The sequence below is a fragment of the Fukomys damarensis genome, unplaced genomic scaffold (genome assembly GCF_012274545.1).
Source record: "Fukomys damarensis isolate Sample0158 unplaced genomic scaffold, DMR_v1.0_HiC HiC_scaffold_39, whole genome shotgun sequence".
NCBI classification, from domain to species: Eukaryota; Metazoa; Chordata; class Mammalia; order Rodentia; family Bathyergidae; genus Fukomys; species Fukomys damarensis.
The window spans coordinates 92,058,735-92,073,980 of NW_022900951.1; the positions used below are offsets into that span (position 1 = coordinate 92,058,735).

The 15,246-nt window shown below is 35.5% G+C and overlaps 1 protein-coding gene across 1 annotated transcript in view; it reads right to left on the reverse strand.

Annotated features, from left to right (window-relative positions):
* Lrch2 (leucine rich repeats and calponin homology domain containing 2) overlaps nt 1–15,246 on the reverse strand; it is a 127,993-nt gene that overhangs the window by 69,259 nt on the left and 43,488 nt on the right. The window contains exon 6 of the mRNA XM_010603119.2: nt 2,318–2,462. Within this exon, the coding sequence (XP_010601421.2) occupies nt 2,318–2,462 (145 nt within the window). The remainder of the gene's footprint in view (nt 1–2,317; nt 2,463–15,246) is intronic.

The window sequence follows — 15,246 nt, forward strand, 5'->3', positions numbered from 1 at the left end:
AGTCTCACTTAGGTAGTGAGATTGACCTGGAATTTACTCTGTAGCCCAGGCTGGTCTGGAACTCACAGGGATCCTCCTGCCTCAGCCTCCCAAGTGCTGGGATTACAGGCATTCGCCACCACGCCCGGCTTTACTACATTTTTTAGAAGGAACAAAAGGAAGCTAGCCAGTCACTACAACAAATGTTACCTCAGTAGAGTTTGATGAAAAATGTTTATGACTGTTAAAAAGCAGGAGACAACTTTTAGAAATCAAAACAGGATAGAACTGGAAGAAGACTTCAGTAAAACTAGTCTAAGATATATATGTCAATATAGAAATGTCACTTAGTTTTTGGAAAATCATCTTTTTTTATAAAAAAACAAAAAGAAACAAAATCAAAGACAAAAAAACTTGAAAACGTTACATTTTCCTCAACCTCTCCTATGCCAGGCCACAGAGTACAACCTGAATGACTGGTATCAACAGAAGCAGATTTATCTCACATATTTTAAAGTGTACAGTGGTTTTAGTTGAAATAGCATGTACAGGAGGTAGCATCACTGAGGACATATAAAATAATTAATTTATCACAGTGAGAAGGGAATATCATCATTTATGTACATTAACTACATCTGTTATTTGTTATTTATATTTATTTGTTAATTGTTAATTATAATTGTTATTTGTCATATATGGTGACTTAGACACATAATTCTGTAATGAGTAAGATGAAACTATTCTTCCAACTCAAAAAAAAAAAAGATAAAGGAATTCTAAAATTAAGTCACAATATGTCACTCATTTGGTAGAGCAATGTTTTTTTTAATTATACTTATTGAGCATTCACTGTTTAATAAATATAGAGTAAGAGCTAAGATTGAGAGAACTACAGCCAGAATCACTTGCTGTTGTATATAATCATTCAATACTATTTCTGGGTTCTAATTCAATGGATTCAACCAATCAAAGATTAAAAATATTTAGGAAAAAGAATTTGCATCAGTATTGAACATATACAGAGTTGTTTTGCTTATTATTCACTAAATAATACAATGTACCAACTACTTGCATAGCATTTACATTGTTTTAAGTATGATAATCTATAAATAATATCAAGTATACAGGAGGATGTACCTAGGTTATGTAAAACATTATGCCATTTTATATAAGGGAATTGGCCATCCACAAATTTTAGTATCCATGAATAATCTTGGAAAAAATCCCCCACAGATATCAAGGAACAACTGCATATATGATTTTAGGTAAATAGTTTAACCCTGTTTCCTCATCTGCAGACAGGGACTTACCACAGAAGCTACTATGACAACTTTTTTAGTAGTACATGCTTGCAGTAAATAATGATTAACTTATTGTGGGGATTTGGTACATGTACACAACACATTTTCTTTTTTTAATCCCCTCACCCCCCCACTTCCTCTATCTCTATGTCCCCTTCCCATTTGCAAAAGCGCTATTTCCTTTTTTTTTTCAATTCTTTTTTCATGCCTTTTCCTCTCCTTCCTCTCCCCTCCATCTCGTTTCTCTTCCCATTTGAAAAAGATCTCCATATTACTATTATCTATCTTGTATTTTGCTCTTTATTTTTCTTCTGGATTTCTTATATAAGAGAAACCATGTTATATGTAAGCTCATGTGTCTGATTTATTTCACTTAATATTATGGTCTCAAGGTGCATCCATTTACCTATGAAAGACTTTTATTTTTCTTTTTGCAGAATAGTACCGATGAGAGAACAAGGGCAAAGCACCTGAAATATTGCCTGGCACATTGTAAGCACTTAATAAATATAATGATCAACTGTCATTCACTTCCAAATGTTCCAACACTCCCACCCCAATGTATCTACTCTTGAAACAGCAGCAAGAAATCATAAGAGTAATAAAAAAACAACTTAAAAACTTTTTCTTTTATTTAATTAAGTACACATGAAAGTATATCTGTATTACGATACTATGAATTCAGGAACAACAATTATGGTCTAAAGTCTTATTATCTGTAGTGAGGTCTAAGGACCAGCAAGGAAGCATTATCAGAGGGTATATTAGAAATGCAGGCCCCAAAGCAGACCTAAGGAAACAGAATCTGCTTTTAATAACAAGCCCCCGCAGGTAATTCCTGTGCATTAAAGTTTGAAAAGCAATGCTCTCAAGAAGACCACCAAGGCCCTACAAGGTAATGTAAACATATAAAAAAATACAGTAAGATATTAAGATAAATACAGGCTACAAAGGCAACCCAAACACATTTTTTTGCTACTAAAGAGGATCAGAACTATAATAAAAACCAAAGTTTATTTTAAGAATTGTTTCCTTACCTAATGTTAAGGTATGTTAACATCTGCAGGTTTTTAATGGCTTCAGGAATGGTTTTGATGCAATTATGATACAAATTTAATGTTTCAAGAGGTGCAAATAACCAGACATCAGAAGGAATTTCTGTAAAACGATTTCTGGAAAGATCTGAAAGATGAAAATAGTATTTGAGTGTCAAACAGAAATCTATATCCATCGTAATCTACATAAATTTCATACTTGCTGAATCATGCAAAAATCTAAGCAAACATTTAAAATATTTTAAAGTATTATCCACCAATACCTAGAAAACAAAAAACATTATTTAGTAACATATTCACAGAAAGCTGTTTATTAACCAAATGTAGTAATAGGCTTCAACACCTCTAAAATCCTAATATGTTATTTATTTTTTATCAATAAGCAATTCTCCTTGATCTTTAAAAATAAACACAAAAGAACCTTCTATGATACCAAATCCCCCATCTCTCTCTCCTTCTTCACTGCTAAATTTAGGTAAATCTACAACAAAACTAAATGTCTTACTTACCGTGGACTTAACCCACTGCAGTTTGGGTTCTATTCACTCCCACATCCACCAAGGCTACTAACATATCAATAATCATTTAATTCATCTGGAAACATTCTCCTCCTTTAGATTAGAAGACTACTCTCTTTGTATTTCTTCAGATTATCTCTCTGGCTACTTCTTAGTTTCTTCTGGCAGATACTCTTGTACCTGTATCATAGTTCTGGTGTTTTCAAGTGCTTTGACACAAGGTACTCTTTTCTTCTCCAAATACACAACATACTGGGTGATTTAATCCAATCCTAGAGTCGGATTATACTTATATACTGATAAATCACAAATTAAGAATATGTCTAAATAAATACCTATGCTCTGATCTTCAGGACTTTCTCTTTTTTTGTCTGAGACAGGGTTTTACAATGTAGCAGAGGATAACCTCAATTTTGAATTCTTCCTGCCTCAGCATCAATGCTGGGATTTACAGGCATGCTCACCTCAGGATTTCCTCTTGATTTCTCTCTGGTACCTCAAATTCTACAAGTGTAAATTTTGAGCTGAAGGTCTTTTTCCACACACTTTTTTTTTTCATCTCAACCAATGTCACCAACATTCTCCTAGGGAGTTGCTCAGATTAGAAACCAAGCATTCATTCTTAATTCCTTCCTCTCCTAAATTATCGAAGGCACACAAAAATATACTTCCACATTTAAGTTTTAAAAAATCATGAGATGAAACTATTATAACCATTACTATTCTATTCAAGGTTTATTCATTAAATAAAACTTTGAAAAAAATTAGGACAGCAAATAGTAGGTTGAAAAATACCCTAAAGGAGAGTTTCTCAGCCTCAGCTGTATGGAAATTTTATGAAGAATAACTGCTGTGGGCCTTATAGGATCTTTAGTAGCATCCCTGGTAGTTTTCCACTGGATACATTAACACCCTCTAGTCCCATCAAAAAAAATATATCTCCTAAGGTGCAACTCTTCCATCCCTGTTGAGAACCACTGTCTAAATAATATCAATTTAGTTACCTCATCATAGAAATGTATTTTGCTTACATTAGTTTACTATACTTATTTGGTTTAAAACATAAGAATATTATGAACCTCAGTGAGGAAAAATATCTACAGTCCAGTTTAGCCCACTGTACCTCAAATGATAATCTGGTCTACCCTCATAACAGCAATTACCTCCTCCAACTACCTCAATAAGGCTCAACTTTCTCACTCTGAGGAATGAAATCTATTTATTTAGCACCACAGTAACTTCCACCTTCAGAATATTAATAAATATGTGTTTATATATAATACATATGTAATAATATATATGGATAAAGAGGGACAGAGAGATGACTGCCATTCTCATCTACTAATGCAAAATGTTATAATTAGCAAAGCAAAATGTTAACAATTATTATGCAATATGAATATTAATTTGGATTCTTCTTCCTCCCACCATAGGATTCTGAATAATTTAATGAAATGAAAGAATTGCTAGAAACTGCAATGTGAACTTGACTAAAATTTTCTCAATATTCTGGCTTGTCTCTTCTGGACAACCAATGATCATATAGGCTATTGATGAGGAAAATGAAATCACTGGTTTTTTAGATGTAAAACATTCAGGTTTTTACTTCTTTTTTTTCGAATTTCAAAATCCTGGGAATTGAAAAATCACTGCTTGCAATTAATGTGAAATCCTAAGAACAAATTTATGCCCAGTTTGTTATTCTGCATAATATCTAACATAAAGTACACATAAATTATATAGTGGTAAAAAATAATAATACAGTAGTCCCAGAGATAGATGGTGGTAGTTTGAATTACGATTGTACAAATAGAGGTTTCTTCAAAGCAGGTAGAATTTGAAATATATTTCAGAATTATTACTTAAGAAATGGCAAGGGAAATGTTATGTGGGATAAACAAGCACTACAATTCAAGGATGGCACCAGGATTCTGACCCATGCACCTTAATGATATTTTCCAATGAGGAGTGGAACACGGTTTTTGTTGTTGTTGCTGCTATCACTTTTGTCTCATCCTTTGAAGCTGTGTTGCAATCAAGGATTCAGCTTTATCTGAAAGCGACTTGAGGGGTTGTTAAATGGACATTAAATGAGTCTATATTTCAGAAGTGAGGCCTGAGATGAAAATATAAAATTGGAAGTTGTGGGAATATGGTTAGTACTATGGAATCATAGAAGTGGAAGATATCATCTAACAGGAGAGTACTGAGTTAGAAAGAGAGATCAAGAACTGGCCATCTTTCAGACATACTAGTGTGTAACTATAGTCCTAGTTACTCAGCAGGCTAAGGCACTACCATCATTTGAGCCCCAGAGTTCAAGACCAGCCTAGGCAACATCTCAAACAAGAAAAGGGACCATCAGGAAGGTCAACACTTAGAAAATGCGTAGAGAAAAAATACAACAAGCAAATAAGACTGAAAATTATGGCCAAGAGAAAACAGAGTAACCAAATAAGTTGAAAAGGGGACAGTTCAAAAAGAAACAGAAGAAGACAGATCTACCTCCCTGGGCCTCAGGACAGGAATGGCAATAGTCATAGCCATGTGGAGCTTGGCTGAGACCACAGCTCCATCCCTTCTGGGCATCAGTACAAGAACATTGAGAGGTGCAGCCATGTGGAACTTGCCTGGGACCACACCTCCACCTCCCTACCCCACCCTCCTGGACCTCATCAGAGGAACGGTGAGAGGCACAACTGCATAGGCACCTGAAACCCCCACCCCCACCCATGCACCTCCAGCCTCCTGGCTGGGCTGGTACCTGGATTCAAAGAGGTACAGGAGGTCATAAAGGCCATTTTCTGAGCTCCAGCCTCAATTTTGATTTAATTTACACAGTTAAAGGTGAGAGATTAATACCTACCACAAATTGTTATTTTCCAAGCTCTACTTGATGCTACTGTGTTGCTGATTGTATTACTTGGGCTAAGGTGTCGTGATTGATTTACTCAGTTGTCCTTCCTGGTGTAATGAAAATGAGATTGCCTCAGAGTCATTAAAGATTCAAAAACTAAAGACAAGCTATAACAGGAAGATCAAAGTATTAACCCAGGAATTAAACCAAGGACAGTACCAACAACAGCAATAGAATGAGAAGACATGCAAGCAAGGTACAAGCACAGAAACAGTTTGCCTGTTCATCAAAGGCAAATTCTGGGGGAAATGAGGTGGAAAAGTGATAATCAACCACCTGGACACCCTGAACTGATAGCACAGGAAGTAACAAAAGAGAAGAATGAGGCTCTAAAAAAATTCAAGACAAAAATAATTTCCCAGATAACTACACAGATGGTGAGCAGAATAAAAGACATGATTAGAGACTCTGGAAGAGAAAAAGATAAAAACATACATGAGTTTAAGACCAAGATAGAAGCCACAAATACCAAGCATAGGAAAGAAATGGAAACCATGAATGCCCAATATAGGAAAGAAATGGAATCCATGAAACAGATTCAAACAGATATCCAGGAGGTTAAAAACTCTATTGAAAGTATACATAACAGACTGAGCCAATCTGAAGACAAGATATAAGATATAGAAGACAGGATGGTGGTCAGTTACCATGAAAAGAAGGATCTCTTTTAAAAAGTAAGGGAATATGAGAAATCAATCCAACCGCTCCTAGATGACACAAAGAAGAAAAACTTAAGACTGATAAGAGTCCATGAAAAAGCAGGAGAAAGTACAAGTGACATAAAAAAATTCACAGAATTAATGACAGAAAACTTCCCAAACAAAAAGAATTTGACCTAAAGATAAGTGAGTCTCATAACCAAGTAGCCATTATCACAAAAAATCTACACCTAGACATGTAATAATCAAGATCCCAGAAACCCAACAGAACAAAAATACTACAAGCACTTACAGGAAAAAAATAACATGCAAAAGAAAACCCATCAGGATGACAGCCGACTTTTCAACCCAAACCCTAAAGTCAAGGAGAGCCTGGAGTGAGGTATTTCAAGCCCTAAAAGAAAACAACCTCCAACCTAGACTGATGTATTCTGCAAAGCTCTCTTTTAAAATGGATGGAGAAATTAGATACTTCCATGACAAAGAACACCCGAGAAACTTCATGAATACCAAACCAGCACTACAAACAATTCTAAACAATATCCTAAAAAAGGACAATGAAGATCATAACTCCATGAGGCCCAAAAAAGAAAATCCAGCAAGCAAGGAAAGAAATTAAAGGGGGGGATTAAAAAAGAGCCAACAACAGGAAAATAACATGATGATGACAAGTCAATACATGTCAGTTATAACCATCAATTTGGGGGGGGTACCAGGGATCAAACTTGGGAACTTGTGCTTGCAAATCAGGCAGAAGAACCACTGAGCTAAGTTTCCAGCCCTATAACCATTAATGTTAATGGCCTCAATTCACCAATCAAAAGAAATAGACTGGCAGAATGGAATAAGAAGCAAAATCCAATAGCCAGACGTGGTGGTGGCGCATGCCCGTAACCCCAGCACTTGGGAGGCTGAGGCAGGAGGATCACTGCAAGTTCGAGACCAGCCTGGGCTACACAGTGAGTTCCAGGTCAGTCTCAACTACATAGTGAGACCCTGTCTCAAAAAAACAACAACAAAAAAAATCCAACAATATGCTGTTTACAAGAAACGTACCTAGTTCAAAAGGAAACTCATAGACTTAAAGTAAAAGGATGGAAAACAGTTCTCCATGAGACAGGAGCCCAGAATAAAGCAGGGGTAGCTATCTTATTTGAAGAGAAAGTAAATCTGAAATCGAAACTAATTAAGAGAGGCAAAGAAGGTCACTACATTCTTGTAAAGGAAACAATCGAAGTGGAAGAGATGACAATTATAAATATATATGCACGAACTACTAATGACCCCAACTATACAAAACAAAGATTAAGGGACATGAAAAACAAAATAAACACTAATACAATTGGAATGGGGGACCCCAATACCTCACTGTCACAAATAGACAAATCATCTAGAAAAAAAATTAACAAGGAAATACTAGAACTGAACCAAGCTTTTGAACAAATGTACTTAACAGAAGTCTTCAGAGTGTTCCAACCCACAAAATCAGAATATACATTCTTTTTGGCTGCACATGGGTCACTCTCCAAAATAAAACACGTACTAGCTCATAGAACATGTTTAAGTAAACACAAAGTAGCTGAAGTTACCCCATTTATATTAACAGACTCTAGTGCAATTAACCTGGAGACCAATAGCAAAAGAAACTGCAAGAACTTCACAAACACATGGAAATTGAATAACACTCACCTGAACAACCAATGGGTCACAGAGGAAATTAAAGAAGAAATTAGACAACTGTAAAGTAAAAACTAAATTATTGCCGGGCATGATGGCGCATGCCTATAATCCCAGCACTCGGGAGGCTGAGGCAGAAGGATTGCTGTGAGTTGAAGACTAGCCTGGGCTACATAGTGAGTTCCAGGGCAGTCTCAACTACATAGTGAGACCCTGTCTAAAACAAACAGACAAAAAACCTAAATTGTTACCCTAATACAACATACAGGAATGGATGGGACACAATGAAAGCAGGTCTAGGAGGGAATTTTATAGCAGTGAACGCCCACACTAGGATTATTAACATGTACATATATACAAAAGATAAAATTTAAACTCTAATTTAGAAATTTCATCTGGTGGTGAAGAGTCAATGAGGCCTTTTATAACAAATTAATTAACATGTACACTCAGGCAGCTAGAACATTATGACTAAGAATGAACATATTATAGAAGAAAAATACATGCAAAATTTGTATTTAAAGTTCTTATAAGAAGAAAAAAGTTCTCACCTAAAGATAAGAAAACAAACTTCTAAATTATTCTTTATGTGGAAACTCATTTCACAGTAGTTTCAAAGCTTATCTTCTTATGGAACATGTACGGTGTGGGAAAGAAAATTACAAAGATTGTTCACCTTTTCCACACAAAAAACGAGATTAACACTTAACGTCCCTATTTTCCTGAAAAGTGGCCCAGAAAGACAATCAGGTCCAAATTCCTGGAACCTGGAACATTTAGGGCAAAATGTTTCCAGAAGGAATTTATGCTGAAGGCTGCAATTTTTTAGGTTTTGCATGAAATTCGTATAAGTTACCTAGAAAAATTCAAGGAACAAGAATTTGAACAGAAAGGTTTTTATTATGTTCCATTGTTTGTGGGGTTCCAAAAATACTTGGCATAAATGGGTTAAGAATTTTGGGATGAGATTATCCTGGATTGTTCAGGTAGACCTTAAATGTCATCTCATGTATTGTTATAGGAGAAAAGCAGAGAGAAATTAGACACATTGTGGGGAAGGTCACAAGAAGAGAGAGTAACAGAACCACAAAATGCCAGCAGCCATCAGAAGCTAAAAGAGGCAAGGAACAGATTATTGTTCCTCCGAAAGGGCGTGGCCCTGCTAAAACCCTTGTTTTAGCCCTATAAAACTCATTTTGGACTTTCGGTCTTCAGAACTGCGAGAGACTAAATTTCTACTTTTTAAACTATTAAATTTTTGGAACTTTGTTGCAGCAGACACAGGAAATTAATATACTACAAAATAATTGTTTATCAAAATGAATAAGAATGCCTGTAAAGATTGAAAAATTTAAATAGCTGTGCATTTTTTCTTTTACAGTAAGATGAAACCTCAATTAATTAATAACCACGCACCTTTACAAGCACTGAACTATTTTTCTTTTGTCTCATTTGTTGTTGTTTTTTTCTCATTGAGTTTACTGGTACATTTTAGGTATACGGTACAGTTACATTCGTCATTGGGATCCTGTACCTTTACATGACAGGTCTTGGTTCTCATTTTTTCCCCTTGTCCCTGCCCTCCCTGCACCCCTCCTCTTTTGTCTCATTTGTAATCATAACCATATCAAGCAGTATTGGCAATAAATCAACAGAAGACAGATTGCTAGGTACTATTTCCTGCCTTCCTTCAATTAAAATATTAAATAGCACCAAAACAAGAAACATACATCTTAGTATAGGTTTTGATAGTTTGTACCAAAAAACCTTCACGCCCTAAAACCTTCACATAAACCTGTAATTAGTATAATTAGTGTAGTATAATAGCGTCATTTCTGAAAGTCACTTTCTATACTTTGGTAGAAATAGTAACTATTGAGCCAAGAATTACACTAGGCAGCAAATGGACCCGTCTGGGGTGCTTGTAGCTGCTCGATGGAAAACAGCAAACAGATTTCCATTCTGTCTGACTTTTCTCCTCCCTTTCCTAGCTTCCTTGATCTTTGAAGTACAAAAGTGGTTAAAAAACATAATTTAAATAACATTAAGGTGATCTATTAGCATCTCTAACGGGCCCCCTGCAGTTTTACAAGGACAGTCTTGAAGGAAGAGAAAAAAATGGCACTATGCTTTAATCCCTATACACTTATATACTGTAAATTTGGCATTACAAATCAATATAGTATTTATTAACTGTTTCTTGAATTAACTTTTATTTTCAAAAGACAAATATTATAACTTCACCACAATTTCTATTAAAATGAAATCCAGATGAAAGAAAAGATAAACATGAAAACGAGCCATACAAAAAATAGGAAAACATTTTATCTACTCAAGCCACCTAACAGTAGAATGGGAAGGAACTTTCAAAATACTAAACAAAGGAAGAAATAACAAATTCAAGATTTCTAGATTTAGCTACAAATCAAAAAGCAAAATGATAGCAATTCATCAGTGAAACCTGGCCAACGACGTTAAGCAAATTCAAACATGAAAATTTTCTATGACCAACACATATGAAATTATGCTCAGTTTCACTGTTCTCAAAATAAATGTAATGATTAAGATACCATAATTCATCCATCAAATATAAAGACTTTTTTTAAACAGTATTCACAAGATTATTTGGAATCAGGCACTTCTGCACACCACTAATGTGAATATAAATTGAGATAACTTTTCTAGAAAACAATCTGGCAAAGTGAATCCTTCTATATGTTCATATCCACTCATCCAAGAATTCAATCTCTAGCATTTTTTGAAACCAAATGGAAATATATAAAAATGTACCTATATATCAGCATTATTGAAAACAGTAAGGGGCTAGAGATGTAGCTCAGTGTTACAGTACTTATCTGGCATGTGTGAGGCCTTGGGTTCAATCTCCAATTCCTTAGCCCACACACCAGAAAAAGACGAAAACATCGAAAACAGCCAGGCCTGGTGATACACACCTGTAATCCAAGCTACCTGGAAGGCTGAGACAGGAGGACTGCAGCCTGGGTCTTTTAGCAAGACCTTGTTTCAAAATAAAAAAAAAAATTTTAAAGGGCTGAGGCTGCAATTCGGCATGTTCCCTGGGTTCAATACCCAGTACCATTTAAAAAAATAATAATAACTAAAAACATCCAATAGAAGAATAAAGGCAAAATAAAGTATATATCTTTATAACAGAATATCTTATGGTCTTTAAAAATATTGTAGATTTATTTCTTAATATGGAAATATGTTCACAGGGTAGTAACTAGAACATTTAGAATATAAAACTATATACAGGGTTTCCTTTAAAATTCTACATTTTATACACTATTGAATAAACTTCTAGAATAACAGTGAAATGCAAGGGGATGAGCAAGGGGATGAAGCAAAAGCACTTTTGTTATAAGAAAAAATTTATAGTATGCTATTTTAAAGTTATTATTTTGCAAGGCAAACTGAATTCTAACCATATATATCCCATTCATAAGGTTGATATATGCAATCAATCATAGGCTAACTACAAATTGTTATTATATAGAATCATTTTATTTTTATGGGGGCACAATTTGGTCTACAACCAAACATCTATCGCTGTGTTATGTAAAATTATATTGTCATTTCTACTGTATGTCATTCTACTGCATGCCCACCATTTTAAAAACTGCAAATTACAATGATGATATGTAATTTTAATGGCAAAACCATGCTTTCATGTGAATTATTTCCTTAACATGAAAAAACCCTTTAATGTCTAAATAGTTATAAGTAGTCTAGACAAGCAAGACTATGTCTAGGACAGCTGAATTGATGTATGATTAATTTGACTTTGGTGATCTTTCTGCCTTGGTGAAGAGCAACTAGCCATTAAAAACCAAGTGGATCTCTTTATACAATGTACTTTTTAAAAAAATTGAGTTTATTGGTACATTTTAGGTATACAGTACAGTTACATTCATTATTGAGATCTTGTACCTTTACATGACAGGTCTTGGCTCTCATTTTTTCCCCTTGTCCCTGCCCTCCCTTTATACAATGTACTTTTTATTTGCATGCATTAAAATACCTTCGTATAGTGATGGTGAAACTTTATAGACTGTCCTACTTATATCACTGCTGAGACAAAATACCCACCACCCAAAGTTAAAGGAGGAAAAATTTATTTAGCTTACAGTTTGTAGAGGTTTCAGTCCATAGTTGGCTGGCTCCAAGGCAGAGTGGTATAGCAGAGGGGCATCACAGAAGAGAAATAGTTCTTGGCAGGCAGAAGGCAGCCAAGCAGCGAAGCAGCAACTGACTACAGCTGCCCTTTCTGCCTCTTATATTCCATCCAGGCTACTGGCCCTTAGAATGGATAGTACTCGCACCCTTAATCCCAGCACCACATTCTTAATTCCAGCACCACACTTCCTATATCCAACCACCTCCAAAAAGCCCCAACTATGACTGCATGAGACTTTGGGGGGACATCTAGATACAAGTCATAACAGAAACTGAGCACCCAAATTGCAACCCCAAACCCACTTATTTACCAAAAAGTGCCAACACTGCCCCTTTGTGTACTGATATTTGATGCTCCGTTTCTGGAGTAACACTGGGGTGACTTAGCTTGTGTGCTGACAGAGACAGCTCTGCATGCCCACTGTGGCAATGCATGCCATAGGTTCACCACCACTGCTATAGCACCTTTCTACATGAGAAAGGAAAATTTAATGTAATGAGAAAAGTTTGAATCCAACTCCCCAGAATAACTGCAGTAAGCTTTGGATCTTGGTGGGGGGGTGGATGTCCAAGTGCAATTTGCCATGCTAGACAAATTTTTTTAATCTTTGATTTATATAGATTAAGACTAAATTTATAGCTATCATACTGTGCCCTTTAAAATAATACTACATTTAGAGAGCACCAGCCATCCTTATTTGAGTTGTTTAACAGCCAAACAATGAATACTGGATTCTGAAACTAAAAGCAACTTATACTAAATTAACAAATTACAGGGCCGGGGATTTAGCTCAGTGGTGCCACTGCCTGCCTCACAAGCACAAGGTCCTGAGTTCAAGCCCTGGTACCAAAAACAAAACAAACAAATTACAAAGCAATGACAAATTATAGAAGCCAATCTTTAAAAAAAAAACCCACTATGATTATATGACGTAGTCACACAGCCTCTACATATTAGTGTAGTGATAGCTGCCAGTCCGAAGACCAAATTCAGACAGTGCATTACTAATACAGAGATGTGACCATCAGCAAGGTATTAGCTCCTCAAGTCCCTATTCCTATATGGCAAAGCCAAACTGGAAGGTCCAAATGAAAGACAACACAAAATCCAAGTTAATCTGTGTTTGAGTCAACTCTGGACTGCAGCTGTGTAATTTTTTATTCATAGCTGTATCTGAAGGAAAGTCCCATGCATCACCATAATGAAGGAAGGAGATACTAAACAAGACAGGGAGTAGACAAAGTGGACTTGTGACAGCTCTTTAAAAGTATCTCCATCTTGCCATATAATGGGGAAGATCAAAGTATTCCTACAAGACTTAAGTCTGACTGTGATTGAATCTTGCCTATGTGCCTATACTGATACATCTAAGATCACCGGGGCACCATGGTGAAACAATTTTTCTATAGTTTTCAGTCAGACAAACAGTATAAAGAAGTTGAAATATAGAACACTCATGTAGTGTCATGCTCCTTCCCATAATTTTCAACTTAAAAATTTAACAAGTTGGGGTTAAGGATGCAGTTCAGTGGTAGAGCACTTGCTAACACATGCAACTCTCTGGATTTGCTTCCTACCACTGGAAAAAAATGACAAGCATTTACTATCCACTGTTATAGAGAGGCACAGTATTGAATGTAGAGAATTTATAAATAGATTGCCTAATCTGCCCTAAAGAAGTCTTATTTCCTCTGGGGGAAAGCAATGTAAAGGCAAAGTGTACAATTGCTCCTGGCTGTGCATTCATATTAAATTAAACATCTAACAATGCAGAATGGTTAAATAAATTATGGTAAATTTTCAGCACTTTCAGAAGCTGAAGAGGGATCAAGTTTAAGCCCAGCAGGACCAATTTAGCAACTCACTGAGATCCTGTCTCAAAATAAAATTTTTAAAAATTTAAAAACATATGAATCTAATACACATTTCTATAAGCATCTTTCACAATGCTCAACATCATTAGTCTTTAGAAACAATATAAGACTAAATTGATGTGTGGCAGACGAGGAATATAAGATGATTTCATTAGAAAACAAATTAAGTGTTATACACCTCATTAATGCAATAAAAGACCCAAAGAAAAAAAGGTATGATCATCTCCATATGCAAAAAAAAGCACTGGAAAAAAATCCAATGCCTTCTTTATGATTTAAGAAACATTCAGAAAACCTATTATAAATAAATTAAAGACCAAAATAAAGGGAGGCTTTCTGGAGTAGGGGGAGAGAAGCAGAGGATGAAGGGAAGGGAGGAGGAAAGTGGATCTAAAATAATTAAAACATTTCATATACATTTACCCATCTCCCCAAACGAATGTAAATTTCATGTATTGCAAACATATGCCAATAAAAAACACTATGTATGGAAAGGAATTTCTTCAACTTGATAAAGGCCATCTACTAAAAATCAGAGTTAATATCATATTTGGTGTTTTTTTTAAAAAGCTGAAATCTTTCTTCCTAAACTCAGGAACAAGACAAGAAGGTCCACTCTCATGACATCCATTTAGCACTATTCTAGAATCTCTAGTCAAGACAATTAGGCAAGAAACAGATATAAAGGGTGTCCAGATTCAAACTTTTAAAAAAGAGAGAAAAAAAAACACAAACAAAAGAAGTAAGTACAACTATCTCTATTTGCAGATAACATGATTCTGTGGGCACCAAATCCTAACAAATCCATTTAAAATCTATTAGAAAGACCCAGGGGTCGAGCTCAGTAGAAAAGAATTTGCCTGGTATGCTCAAGAACCTAAGTTTGATCCCCTCCACTGCAAAAAAATAAAAATAAAAAACCATTAAAATAAGTGAATGATCTAGTTCAGCAAGGTTGAAGGATGTATATATATTTTTTTGGGGGGGGGTACCGGGGATTGACCTCTGGTCCTTGCGCTTGCAAGGCAGGCCACCGAACCGCTGAGCTAAATCCCCGGCCCTCATTGA